This window comes from Miniopterus schreibersii (genome assembly GCF_964146895.1).
Source record: "Miniopterus schreibersii genome assembly, chromosome: 13".
Lineage (NCBI taxonomy): Eukaryota > Metazoa > Chordata > Mammalia > Chiroptera > Miniopteridae > Miniopterus > Miniopterus schreibersii.
Window position 1 is genome coordinate 22,936,731 of NC_138113.1, and position 17,818 is coordinate 22,954,548.

The 17,818-nt window shown below is 36.4% G+C and overlaps 1 protein-coding gene across 6 annotated transcripts in view; it reads right to left on the reverse strand.

Annotated features, from left to right (window-relative positions):
* Positions 1-17,818, reverse strand: part of SRBD1 (S1 RNA binding domain 1) — a 143,332-nt gene that overhangs the window by 14,514 nt on the left and 111,000 nt on the right. For 5 of the 6 annotated variants that reach the window (XM_081155927.1, XM_081155926.1, XM_081155928.1 and 2 more), the window contains exons 17-19: positions 12,350-12,456; positions 10,912-11,088; positions 8,327-8,509 (exon numbers count right to left, since the gene is read on the reverse strand). In XM_081155927.1, coding sequence (XP_081012053.1) covers positions 8,327-8,509; positions 10,912-11,088; positions 12,350-12,456 — 467 coding nt within the window. The remainder of the gene's footprint in view (positions 1-8,326; positions 8,510-10,911; positions 11,089-12,349; positions 12,457-17,818) is intronic. The other variant, XM_081155924.1, reaches the window with a different exon arrangement.

The following is a 17,818-nucleotide window of genomic DNA, read 5'->3' on the forward strand; positions in this document are numbered from 1 at the left end:
GACAAAGACAATAGGAGAGGCTCATAGCTTTACCTTAACCACAATATTCTACTGTGCCGTACTTCCTTTTGATCATTTAAGTCTATTATGAAGAGGTGGGGTATAGTGGAGTACTGAGGCCCACAGCAAAAGAAGCTTTTTAATTACAAAACTTTAAATCTGTTATTCTTTTTCTTGCTTTTATATAAGATTAGTACTCTCTTACGATCCTTGATCTCTAAGGTCAACTCAATGTTCCCGTATTTTCTTCTGTTTTTTATGGTTTCATTTTTTACTCAGTGAATTTTGTTGTTGGCAATTTTATTCACCACTTAGAATGCACAAAACATTATGGTAGGGCCTGAAGAATATAAAAATGAATAGGGGTGATTCATGTCCTCAAGGAGCCTTCCAAAATAGGGAGGGTAATGCGTACAAATAATGGTAGTAGAGGTCAAAAATTAGCAAGTGCCTTTGTGAGACACAAAGCTGTCCATAGGAGAAACGGTCATTTCTAGACAGGGGCATCTCATAAGGTCAAGAATGACTTCAAAGCTTTTGGACTGAAAAACAGAAAGAATGAACTACCATCATCTGAGACAAAGAAAGCCATAGCTGGAGTAAGATTTTGGGGAGGACCTGGAGTTCAGTTTAAGGCATGTTAGGTTTGAGATGTCAAGTAGGCAGCGGGATGCACCACTCACACATGGGGACACCGCGACAATTTGGAAGAGTGGACTGGGCTGAAGATATAAATTTAAGAGTCATGTGTTTATAAAAGTCTTTAAAGACATGAGACTAGAAAAGGTCACCAGGGGAATGACCAAAGTTTAGTTCTTTATCTTCTTTCATCCCACTTCCCTCCATTACAATGAGTCTCCACGTCACCCTCCAGTGTCTCTGGAATTGATATTATTTTTGCCATTCACACCCACCGTCACTGTCTTTCATACCTTTCATCCAATCTGTCAGAAATCACACTGGCACTACTTTTAGAATACACCCAGAATCTGACCACTTCTTACCAATTCTTCTGCTATCATTCTAGTCTTAGTCATCATCTTTCACCTGATTACTGCAATTAGTCTAACTGGTCTCCCTGCTTCTACTATTGCCCCTGATCATCTATTCTTAACACAGCAAACACAATTCTTTTAACATGCAAATCACAGCATGTCACTCTTCAGCATAAAATCCTGTTATGGTTCCAGAGTCACTCAGAATTAAAGATACATCCCTTTAATAACTTCCCAATACCCATTTGACCTAATTTTCTAGTTTTCACTTTCTTACTCACTCTAGACACACTGGCCTCACGCTATTCCCTGAACATGGCAGGCCTGCTCCCACATCACGGCCTTTACACTGTCTGATCCATCTTCCCAGAACACGCTTCCCAGACATGGGCGCAGCTAACTCCTTTACCGCCATCAGGACTTTGCTCAAATGTTACCTTGTCAATGAGGCCTACCCTGACAGCCCTAGTTAAGTTTGCAAGCCCTTACCCATAACCCTAGTAAATCCTAATCCCCAATAATCTGCTCTTTCTTTTTTCCCCACAGCACTTATTACCTTTATTATACTATACAACTGATTTACTATGCTGGCTGTATGCTGTCTCTGTCCTTGAGCAGGGATATTTGAATGTATTCTAAGACTGCAGAACAGTATTTGGAATACAGCAGGTACCCCAGAAGGTATATACTTAACAAATAAATGAGCGATTCCATCAATTCTAGCTCCAGTTAAGGGAAAGACAGTAGTGCAACTAACCATTCATTTCAGGATGAGAGAATTTTGTTTATCTGTTTTGTTTTTGTGTGGGGCTGGTGAGGAGGACTGATGTGAGGAGTAAAGGAGGGAGTTACAAAGGAAAGGATAAAAGAAGGATACACGTTTGACTTTTAGATAGATCGAGTTTGAGTTGCTAAGATATTCATGTGTAGGAGAAGGGCCTGGAGTGGAGATGCTGAACTGTAGGGTTGGAATTATCAGTGGAGAGGTGCGAGATAAAGATGTCCTGTGAGTGGATACAGCCATCCAGAGGAGCCTACAGCACAAGAGAAGGTAGCAAAGGTAAGAAACTTGAAGAATATCTGCATTTAGAAGGCCAGAGAAGACAGAATCTGAAAACAAAAGTCATGGAAGGTCAGTGAGTTGATGGTGTTTAATGTGGTAGAATGTGTAAGTGGTTTAAGGATGGAAAGAAGCCACTGGTTTTGACAATCAGGAGATCACTAGTTGAAAGAATAATTTCAGGAGAGTGGTAAGGGTACAAGCCAGTCTGTAAGGGCCTGGGAGAAAGCAAGCAGTAAGAATTAGAGGCAGGTTATTCTTTGAGAAGTCTGGGAGTGAAAAGAAGGAGCAATGAGATAGAGGTTCTGGGGCTAACAAGAGAAAAGGTGGTGCTGCATTTAGCTTCTAGGGCGTGGAGAAAGGGAAGACCACCGCAATAATATGTCTGTAGGACAAATGAAAGGAGTAAGTGGTAGAGACACTGAAGATACAAGAGTCATAAAACTTTATAAAGCTAAAAGACCTTATTCATTTAGCTGTCACCACCTTCTCCCCCATTCTCCAAACATTTAGAGGTGAGGCAACAACACAGAGAGACCAAGACAATGAGTCCTCAGCAGCAACCTATGATGAGTGAAGGTGGGGAAAAACCAGAATCGTGACATCGAAGGGCAACTTAGGAAGCATGGGACAGAATTAGTCACGATACAGAGATAATCTAAGGAAGGGGACTGTAAGGCAGCTTGGAATTTTCTTAGTAAAGTACTCAGGTAAATTTGAGAAGACCCTGAAACAAGTAAAGGAGATTTAGAACAAAATAGCCTCAAAGGACTACTGAAGGAAAATCTATCTGAAGCAACAGGTTTCTTAATCCCATGTTCCCCTTATACCTTCCACAATATGAATTCTTTCATTATATTTTTTAAATCGACATTTCCTAAAGACCTTGCATCACTCCTTACTCTCTCTCACTTAAAAACATCTGGCAGAGATGGGCCATAAGAATGAATATGCTATTCCTGGTCTACACCCTACTCTTCTCCTGAAATGAGAAGGCACCAAATGTGATCACCATTGCTCTGCTTATTTTGAAATGCACACACCTCATTCCAAAACACATAATGAAAGGGAATTCTTTTTAGTGCAAAATTCAGGAAACATCACATCTGCAGCAAAACAGCACACCATTCTATACACTGTAAGTGAACGATGCATTTCCTACAGATTCTTTAATAGTATAAATAGGCAAAGTTTCCTTTATTGGAGGAAGTAATGTTTCCTCCAGGGAAAGGCAGAGTCTAATTTCAGCCATGTGATGAGAGGAGAACACGCAAGGCTGGCATATTCCAGGTGCTTGTTCCTTTCTTCCACTCTCTTTTTTCCTTAAGAGGTACACACAAGACAAGTCACAATGCCCTGGTTACTTTTCTGTGCTCAACACATACTGCCTCTAAGGGTATGATACCCAGAATCTGAAAGACCATTATGATTACATTTAAATCCTAAACAGCTTTCTAATTGTGGCCTAGTTAAATGCTCAGGCTTTGGAGCATCAGAAATGTGGTTCAAATCTTGGTTCCATCAGTTGAGTTATCTCAGAAAACTTCCTTTACCCGGCTAAGATTCAGCACTATACCTCAAGAGGTGGGGATAGTAGTATCAACCTTACAAGATGCCTGTGAGGTTTAGGTAAGATGATGCTTCTAAACCTCTACTCAATGAGTGTTTTTATTTGACTATTAACTACTCCCCAATCCTGACCAGAGCTATATTTTCCTTTCTCTAATCCTTTGGACATCTCTTTTCCAGTTTCTACTGGATGAAATCCTTAAAGACCTACCCAAATGTCACCTCCTGCATGAAACCTTATAACATACCCTTATCTGGAAATGACCCCTTTCTCCTCTGAACAACCTCTGTGCTTCACCTACAGGGCACTTACTAATTATGGATTTTTATTATGATTATTGGTAAGTTTTACCCTATTTTGGAAGGCTCCTTGAGAACATAAACCACCTCTATTCATTTTTATATTCTTCAGGCCCTACCACAGTGCTCTGTATATTTGAAGTGATGAATAAAATCATAAACAATAAAAGTAAAGCCATAAAAAATATGGAAAAAAAGGATCAATGAATTGATATTAGAGATCAGGGATCTTAAGAGACGACCAATTTGCATAAAAGCAAAAGAAAGAATAATAGGTTTACTTCATAAAAATTAAACATTCATATTTCAAAAACATGTTAGCATTACAAGCAGAAATAAAAGGTAAAAAAACTAGAAAAAAACTCAGCCCATATAACAAACCACTTTAACATTTAACAAAGAATCTCTACATGTAAAAAAAGTCTATATAAACAACACAAATGGTAAAAATTAAAAAATATATTTTTAAATGATTAACTTAGGTTAAAAAATACCATGACCTCAACTTTCTATAATACAAATGTAAGAGAGAACACCATAAATAAAAAAGTAAAAAGACTGACTGGCTTCAGATGTTGGTGTGTTTCTGAGAGTGGCATTATGGATAGGATGGCATGAAAGTGATTTATGTTCCTACTGGTTTTCTGATATAACTAAAATTGAAATTTGCTGCAATGGAACCGACTTTCACAAAACTGAAGGCAAACCAATGATGACCTAATATCCCTAATGGCCTTTTCTTCCCTAGGAAGACACTTAAGTAACTCTACAGGACTACGAACTACCTATGTTGAGAAATGTCTACACTAAGGATACCTGAAAGCCAGAAATAACTCCCATAGTTCCAAAGAGGATAAACAAGGATCGTAAGCTTAATTGGATAAATTACCAGCTCTGTCTCCAGATTTTAAAGGTCAGGAGTTGAAGTCTATGCAGAAGGAATTTCTCATGGAAAGAGGGTTCAGTGACCTGCTTCTGAGAGACAAGGCTATTCCCAAAGGAAGCATGAGAGGGGTGAAGTCACTGGTAGGACTTTTATGCTCCATGTGCAGAAACTGGCCCATGTGAAAATTGGCAGAAAAGTCCTGTTTGACAGGAGAAATTAAAGATTTCTCAGGCTTGAACATGGCTGGTGGCATTATAAATCAGTATGTTACTTGGCAATGTATATCAAGAGTCACATAAACTTCCAAGCCCTTTGGCAGAGTGATTTCACTTCTAGGAATCCACTGTAAGGATCACTACAGTACTACTATTACTAAATTGCAGCTCGATCACATGATTTAGCCTTTAAAAAAAGGAATATTCAGAAACAAAAAACTGTGCTTATATCAGAAAGCAAACAGAAAAATGCATCTTCTCAAACAACAAACACTAAAAGTAAAATTACTATAATGTGAGGCCACAATTTTGGTGGTATTTTTATATTAAAAAAATGAGAGTCATGTGCTAAAAGACTGAGAACACGACAAGGATTCCCACTCTCACCACTCCTGTTCAACACAGTCCGAAGGTCCTGGCCACTGCAAGAGGCAGGAAAAAGAAATAAAAAGCATGAAGAAATAAAAAGCAAGAAGAAAAAAGAAGTGAAGATTTTATCTACTTGCTGACAACTTAATTGTTTATATAGGAAAACTTAAAGAATCTACAAACACCTACTAGAACTAGTGAGTGAATTTAGCAAGGATACAGGATACAAAGTTACTATAAAGATCAATCGTCTTTTTACTATTAGCAGCAAAATTTAAAAATACCATTTACAATAGTGTTGAAAACATAAAATACATTTAATAAATTACATGCAAGACTTGCACACTGGAAACTAAAAAACATTGTGGAGAGAAATGAAAGAAGAACTAACTAAATAAAAAGACATAATAAGCTCATGATCAAAGACTTAATAAATACTAGGAAGACATTAATTGTCCCTAAATTCACCTACAGACTCAATGTAATCTCAATCATAACCCCACCAGATTTTTTTGTTTTGTTTTTTTAATGAAAATTGACAATCTCATCCTAAAATTTATAGAAAAATACAAATAACCTAGAATATTCAGAGTAATATTTAAAAAGAAAAAAGTTAGATGACATACTATTTGACTTCAAAACTTATCATAAAGCTACAGTAATCAAGATAGTGTGGTATTAGCTAATAGGTCAATGAAACAGAACACAGAGCAAGAAATACACCCACATTAGACAGTCATTTGATTTTTAACAAAGTCACCAAAGCAATGGGTAAAGGCAAGTTTTGTTGTTATTGTTTTTCATACATGGTGCTGGAATAACAATGTTCATAATGAAAAAAGAAAATGAACATTGACCCCTGCTTCAAATCAGACATAAAATGTAATTTCAGGTGTATCACAGACCTAAATATAAAAGCTTAAATAAACCATGAAGCTTTTAGAGGAAAATACTGAACACATTCATGACTTGAGGAGGAAAAGGTTTCTTACATAGGACTTAGAAAGCAATAACTATTAAAAAATTGCTAAATTAGATATTGTCAAAATTAAAAACTGTTCAAAGACACCAGTAAGAAAATAAAGAGGCAGGGCCCAAAATATTTGTGAAGCATGCATTCAACCAAGGACTAGTATCCAAAAATATTTTTAAAATTCCCACAACTCAATAATAAAAAGAAAAACAACTCAATTAGAAAATGGCTAAGTAATATGAACAGATAGTTCCCAAAAAAAGATACAAATGGCTAACCAGCACCTGAGAAAGTGCTCAGTGTCATCAGGGAAATGCAAATCAAACCCACAAAGAAATACTACTACACATACTAGGATGGCCAAAATTAAAAGGCTAACATCAATTGATGGCAGAGATATAAAGTAACCAGACTCTAATCATTATTGGTGGAAGTGAAAATGGTACAACTACATTGCAGTCAAGCCTGGAAGTTCCAAAGAAAACCCAACATTCATCTACCTTATGATCCAGCAAATCCTGTCCTGAGTATTTTTCCAAGATAAATGGAAACAAATGTCAATAGCAACAGTGAAAGTGGGCAAATTTCCTTCAATAAGGGGAATAAACTGTGGCAGATTCATGGTATTGTTTATAAGAAGTTCTAGAGGAGGCAAACTAATCTTTGGCAGAGAAAAACCAGAACATGTGGTTAGCTCTTGTAGGCTGGGGCAGAGACTGGGAAGAGGTATAATGGAATGTTTTAGAACAATGGCAATTTTTTTTTTTAATCTTGATAGCGGTTTGGGTTACACAGATACAAATATTTATTTGCTAAAACTCAGCTAATGTACACTTAAATTATCTGTGTATTTTACCTAAAAACACACACACCACAAAACACTGCTAAAAATGATAGAATTCTAGCTAATAATATGCATGCTGAAGCATTAAAGTGTATTGGTATCTGAAACTTTGTTTTAAAATACATAAAAGAGTAAGATGGACTATTGGACAAATAGATATCCAATGGATAAGTAGATACAGGCCTGGTAAAATATTAATATGAAATTTAGGTGTGGGGATATAGGAATTCTTTATAAAATCTTTGTTTTCAACTTTTATGTATGTTTAAAATTCATAATAAAATGGTGGGGGAAAAACAAGTACCACTATTTTGATGTTGACAGAATATTATTTTTTACTTCTTTTGTTATATTTTCTAAGTTCTCTATAATGTGCTATATAGTTTATAATTTTAAACATTTTTAAAAGAAAGGAAACCAATTACATTTATCAAGTATCAGTTAAGTCAAAACAAGTTTAAACTCTCACTTTAGAGTCAATCAAAGTTAAAATATTCACTATTTTTAAGCCCACGGTCAATTAACTCACTAAAAGCCTTAAACTATTGTTATGTAGAAAGTTACTGTTTTTGAACTAATTAAAATTTGTTGAACAAATCAAATGTGGTTATTAAACATTTTTTCTGTTAATGCCTTACCCGGCTACCCACCCCCATATCATTCTGGGTTAATGTATGCTCTTTAAAAGTACATCATCTCTTAGACTCTATAATAACCAAGCAGGGCAATATTTCTTAAGAAATCTGAGAGTTGGCTGTTTACTTTCAAAAGGGCTTTATCTTTAGATAAGCAGGAGCTTTCAGCCAGGTGCTGGTCATTTGTGTCTTGTTAATTTCCAAAACAAACAGAGGAGAGTGCCATGCAATTTCCATTACACACACTTCACCATTAGTACCAGGGTTTATTGGCTTGACACTGCTCCAGGAATAATGGTTTCATTCCTCATGAAATAAAATAATGTGCCACATAACTCAGCAATGCGGAACTCCTGAAAGATGCTGTCATGTTAAACATGGTCATATGTTTAAAGTCTCCATTCTACCCAAACAAAGGCCATTTGCTGGAGAGAACTTACACTGGGCACTGGAGAACTCTCACATGGGCCTCAGACTTACCTTGTCGCTATGTCATACGATTCCGGGTGAATACAAGTTTGGTCCAAAGGATCTGGCTTCAGTACAACATCTGCTGCGGTTCTGCTCTTCTTCTTTCCCTGCTTCTCCCCTGTGACCTCGGCACCTGCTGGAGATGTCACAGCAACTCTCTGACTTAAGCCTGAAGATGCAGTTTGCTGACTACTGCAAGCATTTGAAACAAGCCAGGGGGTGGGGAGGGGTGATGGTGAGGATGGGTAGAAAAGAAAATAATATTTTATTAAAAATGTGCTTATTTCTCTGCCATATACAAACAGCAACCAGATTCTGACCATTCACCAAAGAAATGACCACTTATTTGAACAGTTAATAGATTTTCTGTTTCTTGAAGCCAAAAACATTCTTAACTGACTCAGCCTGTATAACTGGTGTTCTAGAAGAGAAAAGAGAAGAATGGAGAGAAATAAATGAGGGGAAGGAGAAGAAAAAGATGATTTTTCAGAGCAGAAGAAAAATACAATTTCTCAAATGAAAAGAACCTATTGAGTACAGAATAGGATGAATGGAAAAAGACTCGTATTTGACACAGTGTGGATAAACTTTAGAATATGATTTTATACATCAAGAGAGAAAAATAAACAGATTTCTTCTAAATGAACCAGAATCTGACTGACATCAACTTTCTCAATGACACAGAAGCCAGAACACAATGGTGCAAATCTTAAAAGTTTTAAGAGAAAATGATTTTGAATCTAGAATGAAAAGTTTTAAAACAAATGTTCACCAGCAGGGCACTGATTAAATTACAGTCTATCCATATATTAAATACTATGCAGACATTATAAAAAATGATATAAATTTATATGTAATATTTGGAAAGAGATCCAAAATATATTACTGAAACAACTAAAGCAAGTTTCAAGCAGTAGTATAGAATTAACTCTTCTGTATGCATTTTAAAATAACACATATATACAAGCTGACATAAGTAAAAATTTATTTTTAGAAAGCAATATATAAAAAACTATTTTAAAGTGAGAGATTGAGGTGCCCTTTACTTTTTATTTTCTTCTATTTTTGCTGTTTGAATTTTCTAACTGTGTTCAAAAAAACATAAACCACAAAACATGTGATTATTTTACCCATCTTTTCCCATTTCTGGCTTCTGGATTTTGTGGTCTACTTAGAAAGAACTTCTACCACTCCAGTGTTCTGCATAATTCACTCATGTTTTCTTCTGGTACTTCTACAGTTTCACTTTTTCCATTTAAGTCTAGGATCCATCTGGAATTTATCCAGGTATAAGGTATGAGGTGCAACTATAGCTTCTCCCACACATTCCAAATTCCTGCCAGTTGTCATAGAACCACTTATTTGATAATAATTTTATCCACTATTTGAAACATCACCTTTATTATAAACTAAATTCCATGTATCTGTTGGTGGATTTTAGGCTCAATGCTGTTCTATTTCCGCATCAAAAACAAACTGTTTAATTATTATAGCTTTATATTGTATTGTACTATCCACTGGGACTGGTTTTCCCTTAGTCTTTTCCAAAATAAAGATTATTTGTCCATATTACTTTTAATATAATTTTTCCAAAAGAAAAAACAAACAAACATATAAATGAACCAGGGAGTCCCAAAGTAGCAAATACATAAAAGCTACTATTTCATAAATGATGCTAAGAAGTTTATCCAACTTCTTTGCTTTTATCCTAACAGAATCAGAAAGCAAAAATGAGCCCTTAATCAACCGAACTGATAATTAATGCTGTGGTCAGTTTTCAATGATGAAGGAATGGGGAAGCCCGACCATGCTTAGGGCAACAGCTGCCAATATGAACTGGCCACTGTGAAGTCCTCTTTGTCATTTGACCTTGTAGAGTCCTTCCCACGTAGGAGGCTCCAATCACACTGGCCTGAATTTTGTTTTCTGAATACGCCAACACTGGGCCCGCCTTTAGCACATACTGTGTTTTTTTAAAAAAAATGTATTTATTGATTTCAGAGAGAGGAAAGGAGAGGGAGAGAGATAGAAACATCAATGATGAGAGGGTCATTGATGAGAGGGGGCTGCCTCCTGCATGCCCCCAACCGGGGATCGAGCCTGCAACCCAGGCATGTGCCCTGACTGGGAATCGAACCCTGATCACCTGGGTCCTAGGTCGAAGCTCAACCGCTGAGCCAAGCCCGGCCAGGCCAGCACATACTATTTACTTTTCCTTGTGTGGCTGGCTCCTTAATTTCATTCAAAATTTGGCTCCAGTAACTCTTCAATGAATAACTCATATAAAGCAGTTGTACTGCCCCCCAAGATAGTGTCACATCTGTTTTAATTTTTATAACACTTATTACAGCTGAAACTATTTATTTTACCAGTTTATTTATTGTCTGTCTCACACATTAAAATTTAACTCCAAAAAAACAGGGAATTTGTTGATTTGTTTACTGCTGTATTCCCAGTGCCTAGCAAATATGAGACAGTCAACACATGGTGTGTGAAGAAATGAACAGACACCCAGGTTTGTGCCGGTGAGTAGGATGGGTAACAGAAGAAAGGAGGTTGACAATAGAACCGAAAGTGTACCCTTTCATAGTCACCTGCACAGTTTTCGAATATAATCCTGATTAATTCTGATGAAGCCAGCACACTGTTGGAAAGATTTTGGACCCAGTCCTTTCACTTTCTTCAGCTGTTCTCGGTTGATGAAGGGTCCATTTTTCTCTCGCCATTCAATAATATTTTTGGCTCGGTTGGCATTGAGTCCTGCAATATGCCTAAAAAAATAAACAAAATGAGAAATAACAGTTCCAAGAGTACTGAAAGAAAAGCTCTCATCTGAAAAGACAATGATATAAACATCTGTATCATAAAAAATTGCAATTGATTACATATTGTCATATGTCTCTGTTAAATTAATAAGAAAGGGAATTAAATTGAAAGACAGAGGGAAAAAGAGTTGTCCAAGAGGAGAGGACAATGCAAAACAATGGCAAAACCAGTAGAACCATAAAGATGCTGGTGCACTGGTTAACACTGGTGCAAGAAAAAGGCCCCCACAGTATTTCCACATTATTCACATTCCTTATATTTCTGAATCAAGTTGTAATTCTGCCTATTCCTGTTTAGCTTACAAAGTGAGTCAGCAGCAGAAGTTACAACAGCTACGCTTGCATTTGCTTCCCTATTTTTCATCAACTCGTCCTCATTAATGTAAAAGACTTGAACTATAGAAAGGTCCTTATCCATGAATGTCACGGCTAGTATAAAAATAAGAAAACTATGTAATTAGGTAGTTTGCTTGGTGTTAATGAAAAGATTACTGTTCAAGAGAACCTTAATTCTATTCTAGAATTCCATATGTGGAATTATGAATGCTTGTAGCTATGGTAGAAAAGCAACACCTTAAAATGTAAGGGATATCGCTGCTCTACCCGTTTCAAAGGGAAAAGGTCCAGAACTTTTCCAGAGGCCCAGCATTTTGTGCTGCATCAGCAGACTAATGTAACAAATGCAAACTATGAGCAAAACAGCAGCTGTTCCATAACCCCAGGAAAAAAGGACAAAGTATGTAAGATGTGATTATAGTACCATGAAGATTTTGGTATGTGACTTGTGGAATCAAGGTAAAAATATGGTAACCATACCTTGAGCCCTCAGAATTGATCCTGTGGTTACTGCCCACTTTAGAGATGTATGCAAAAGACTAAGCTAGTGAAAAGTATCTACTCTCATGTGGTGAGAAGCAGCTCTTTTCCATGTCAACCTTACTGAAGTTCTATTAGTGATGTGAATGCACTCAACAGTAACCACATGCTCTTCGCTTTAGATTTGCAGTATTAAAAATGATAATATGAATTGTTACAATTCTTTTCTTAAATGATGTCTTCCCTTCTGACTGATTACTGTCCTAAAGCAATGTATGAACTCATAGATTTTCTTTACCTGACAACTTTACACAGGTGTCCCCTTGTTCTAACTGGAAAGCCAGTTAAACTCAAGATTCTGTGATCTTCAACCACAGATATCTTGTCTCACCTTAACAAAATTTCTGAACAGATGTTAATATCCACTCCCACAAAGCTGACACATTCTTCTACAACACTGTCCAGCGTTGCCTTGAGTAAAGTCTGGGATACATCATGCTTAAAAGACAAAAATCAAATATCAATAGAAAATAAAGAACATGAAATTCTTGGACTGTTCCATTACTTTGCTGTATAGTTGGCTGAGACACAGCAGAGTAAATTTCTTCATTTATTTTAAACACACTGTTAGCAGGTGTAATTAAGCTGAACTTAAGGAATTTGTGTTTTCTTACTCCCTAAATTACACATACACTTCACTCAAATATAACAGCACCAGAATTTTTCCCTTTTCCAAAATTCTGCTTAGAGCAGTGGTTCTCCAACGTCAGCTTGCCATCAATCACCTGCAGGGCTTGTTAAAACACAGGTTGCTGGGCCCCACACCCAGCGTTTTTGATTCAGTAGGTCTGGGGTGTGACTTGAGAATTTGCATTCTAGCAAGCCCACCAGTACTGCTGCTGCTGGTTCCAGGACCTTACTTTGAGACACACTGGTCTCTATCATTCACTGGCTGCCTTGTAGTGTTAGCTTCACTTGCATATGTATTCCTTTAGTTCTTAAGAGATGAAAGCTTACATTATAATAGGAAACAGTACACTAATACTCACTAAATTTGACAGTAAATCAAACTATCATGTTTCATCAAATTGAAGATACTATTGCTTGTAAGTAGCACCATTATTTTATGTACCACTTAAAAAATACACTGCTAATTAATAGTGACAAAATGCTTTCCTATTAATCTGAATTTTTATTTTTTAAATACTGTATTAATAAAATTCTTTAGACTTACTTAGAAAGTTTAAAAATCACAAATCATGCATACAGATAAAAAACAAAATATAAATAATCTAAGCTGGTTAAGCTCCTAAAATTTCTTCACATTCAGCATTCAACTCTTCTGAATCACTTTACTCAGTCATAGATGCCCGAGTTTTCGATACAATATTGTTGTTTAGGTTATCAAGAGCCTTGGTAACATAGTATTTCTTAGAAGAGAAATATTCTACAGTCTCTGGGATTTTCTTTCAAGCTTTAGATGTTCATTCTGTAAGCCTTGATAGCAGTCCCATTTTAATCTTAATAGAAAGTATCAGCAGAAAAGATTTGGGACAGCAACAAAATTCCTATTCTTACCTTAAAGTTTCTTAAGTGTTTTATTGTTAGATGGTTTGTTAACTAAAACAGTGAAGGTCAAGTCATGTCTCAGGATTAACAATCAAGTTCACACAGAAAATACACCATGATCTGCCATAGGGCCAATGGCAACTGCAGGACGCCACTAAATGTAAGATGTATCCTGATTTCACAGACGTTCAAATGCAAGAAAATGTGCCTTAGAAATGATGAAATGCAGTATTTGAAAGTAAATATCTGTTGGCTAATTGAAGTCAGATTACCACAATGAATAGTTCACATTACACTGGATGTTATTCATAATTCTAAAATTAAAGATCCTCTGGCTGTTCCCAGATATGAAACTGTGGTCAGCATCCCTCTCTTTTTCGTATGTCTCAAGGAAACAAGTATCGGTTTGATAACCTTAAACTCTTAGGAAGACAATGTAGTGAACAGAGTGCCCAGGTATTGTGGTTACTTTATTATCACTTAGGAACAGCAGAAGTCTTTGTTCTGAAGACTGAGGGGAAAGGAGTACTTTGTATTTCAGAGATAACCTAGTTGGTAACTCTCCAGGCCATACCTAAAATACTGAAGGGCAATTTAAAAAATCTAATAAGAAAACATAATCATGAAAAAGATCATAACGAAAAACCTAAGACCTCACTGAGAATCTGATCATTCTTGAGCTACAGCTTTTAAGAAGCTGTATAGTCTTTACCTACATAGAAGAGAAGCAACAACATGAAAGGGGGACTTAAAAAGGCCTGAGGGTAAGAGACAATGACAACGTAGAGGCAAGGACAACAGTAGCAACAAGAAAACCTACCAGAGGAAAGAGACAAAAACTCTAAACAAACAGAAAAAACTAAGAGAAATGGTTGGGAGCCATCAGAATAAAGACAAAGGACTCCACATACTTCGAAGCACACGAAATGCTTGAGATATAAATGAGGTGCAGTCCATGTGGCAGACAATCTTGGTTTCCTATCCTACCTCTAGCCTCTATCCCCCTTTTCTCCTTCCAAACAGAAGCCCGATTGTGTTTCCCAAATCTGCCCTACCTCTGAGGCATAAGCTTTGGGAAAGCTGGCCCCATCTCTAGCAGATGATAATGACTGGTTAAAAGCAGTGGTTTTCAAATTGAGGGTTGTGACCAATTAGTGGGTCATAAAGTTAATTTGGTGGCTTGCCACCAGCATAAAAAAAAAAAAAAATCAAGAAAGAAATAGAACAGACCACACAGAGCATGTTGCATATATCCTCATAATGGAATGAATGGTGCAATAAATAATGCAGCCAATTGAGGCTACCCTCTGAAAGGAATACATAAATGTGCCAGGAACATGTATTTTGTTCACTGATTTCTGATTTGATTTTCTGATGGATGATGGTTATTTTGACCACTGACTGATGGAGAGGTTAAGGAGTAACTTTTCAGAGTTATGAAGCAAAAAAAGTATGAGAAGTTTATCATCTTTTGGCAAAATGCTGATTCTTTCAACCAAGTTTAGTTACAAATTTCAGTGTATTTCTCAAAAAGAATATTATTGAGAGTAACATTTTTCAAATTATTAGCAATTATAATATTTCAACTGAGGTAGTACAAGGAGGATGGCAGGTGGCACACATGGAAATACTCTACCTCATGATACTCTTGAGATCCTGTATTAACCAGTTCTGGACTCACACTTCCACTGACCTTCTTGTAATCTTTCCCTATTATTTAACAAAGAATAATACACTTCCTTACTATTCAAGATGCTTGGAGTTGGGATCTCTGACGTTTTATCTAACTGAAGCAATCATTCTATCTAGGGGCTCAAAGTCCAGCAGAAAAATGACAGTTAAAAACAACTAACAATAAGTGTACTATCAAAAACCCTTGAGATTTTATTGCCAAGTTTTGATAGTACACTTATCGTTATAAGGCTTTATAATAGTCAATTTAATTCTCACAATTGTACAAAATATGCATATGGTTTCACATAGCATCTTCATATATAAGAATTTATTCTAAGTAAATAGTAAGACATGTGAAAAGATGTGTGTATTCAGTCTAAAAATTTACCCAGAGGGGAGTGACACAAATAAATTATAAAACAGAATGTGAACTATTATGAAGTCATTAAAAAGTATAAGGTAAAGTCGAACAGATTTTTTAACAAAATACCTTGCAAGAAAAAGGTCCAAGATAACATACCAATTTTTAAATCCATCTAACAGCCACACTCACATGAGAAAGCTTTCTGCAGGGATTGCTGTCATCGATAACCCTGGATTCTGCCTAGATTCTTCCCCAGCTTTTGTTTCAGAAAGTACTCAAGAGTTTACACTATTTTCTAAAAGTGAAAATCATATATGTTTAGGGGAGAAAATACTGAACAAAGTTCAATATTGTCTCCATAATAATGTCTCTGACATTAAAACAGACACACTGATTTTGTCATTCTAAAAACATTTTCTAAGCAACTATTATGGAGCAGACACGGTGCTAGTTGTGCTATGTGTTGAAAGTACAGGAAAAAGCATGTGGACTACATGTCTTCAAGAAGCTCAGTTTACACCTGCTGAAAGCTGGGATGTGACTGACACATTACCCAACTGGTAGTCATAGTATAAGAGACAAGAGGACCCCAAGACTGACTGTGCCAATCGTCAAGGACTTGATGCCAGAAAAAAATTAATTGCTCCATTTTGTAAAAGTTACCTAACTCTGAAATTTTGGGCAAGTTATTTGAATTGTATAAATGGTTTGTTTTGAATTCAAGGAAATATTGTTTGGGCCATTACATTTTTACCTAAAATTTATGAGATTTTTAAAAAGGAATATAAACAGTCATTTGTGCTAGTCAGCTTTTTTGAGGTCAGAAGCCACATTTTTATTGTTCCTCTACCACAAACTTCTGAAGAATTGCTGATCCAAACTGCTCTTCTCTTTTTTTCCCAGAGCACTCAAATTATCTCACAACTAATTTTTAAAAAGTCCTTCCAGATGAAACACTGTCTGTGGAATACAGCTATAGCAACACAATTTTACGTTGCATTTCCATATTAAACTTTAAGTTTATTCCCAAGTGGTTTTCTGAAGTAATATTCTCGATTATTTTCTTTAGCAATTATCACTCACTCGTGTCCCTTCCTGTCTCTTACTATTGCCAAAATACAAAATGCAGTGAGAAACTAAAGATGCAGAAAAGCTTTACAGGGAAAGCTAATTTCAAATAAAGCAAGTTCATTTCTTCATCTTGCATCTACTTTTCTTTGACTGACATGTGACTGTTTAAAAGAGTCATCAAGAGAGTGCGTGTTGAATGACCCACAAAAGACAGAACTGACAGAATGGGAAACATTCGAGAAAAAAGAATATGTGGCTTAAGCGCAGTTCCTCCCCCAAGTCTTCAAATCCAGTATGCAAGAGGTCTTTCTAATACTCCCTTTAAAGACTAAGGCAGCGTTCAGCACCACAGAAGTACTGTATTTAATTTTAAACAAAACACATTTGTGTTCTAGCTCTAATGGATCATAGGTATTTACATGCAATGGAACAAACAATCTTGAAAAAGATTTTAAAAATATTTCTTCATAAGTATATTCTTTTAAAAAAAATTTACACATTAGCAGAACATTTTTATTTTTTAAATGCATAAACTATACAATGAGTAACTTCATTGCACCTGCGGGGCTCTGGGATTAAGAAAGGAAAGGGCATTGGTCTTTCAACACTGGAGGGATTTTTCCAGATCTGGAAACATAAAGTATGGCCAGTGGTCACAAGAGAAAAAAACACACACAGGAAGAGATTCTCTTGGTAAATTCTCCTCTGATAAAGCACATGGTAGGTGTGAAGACTTCGTAATTGCTAACTTAATACTTAGGCACCCAGTTTGCGTTAACAACTTATGCTATGTAACCGCAATCAGTTTATTCAAGCCAACGTCACAGAAAGATCCTCAGGAAAATGATTGCCTTCTTTGTTCTAAACAAGACTAGTGGAAACTAATTTTAAAAACCCAACATTCCATCCTGACTCCAAAGCTAGAGTAGCCTAGCCCCCAATCCTCAGGGATGGATCTTCTGGGGGTCTCAAAGGGGTGCACACAGTTGTTCAGTGAGGTCTCCCCACCCTGGATGGATGGCCAGAACCCCTACATTCCCAAGGCACTGTACAGTCTCTGGAATCGCCACTCAGTTTACAAAGCTCTACAGCTTTTCTGTGCCTGGACCATGTATGTGCACCTTAACATCTGGTAAAAACACTTTTGAAAAAAAATGACTTCTACTTTTGCTATGACGGAGT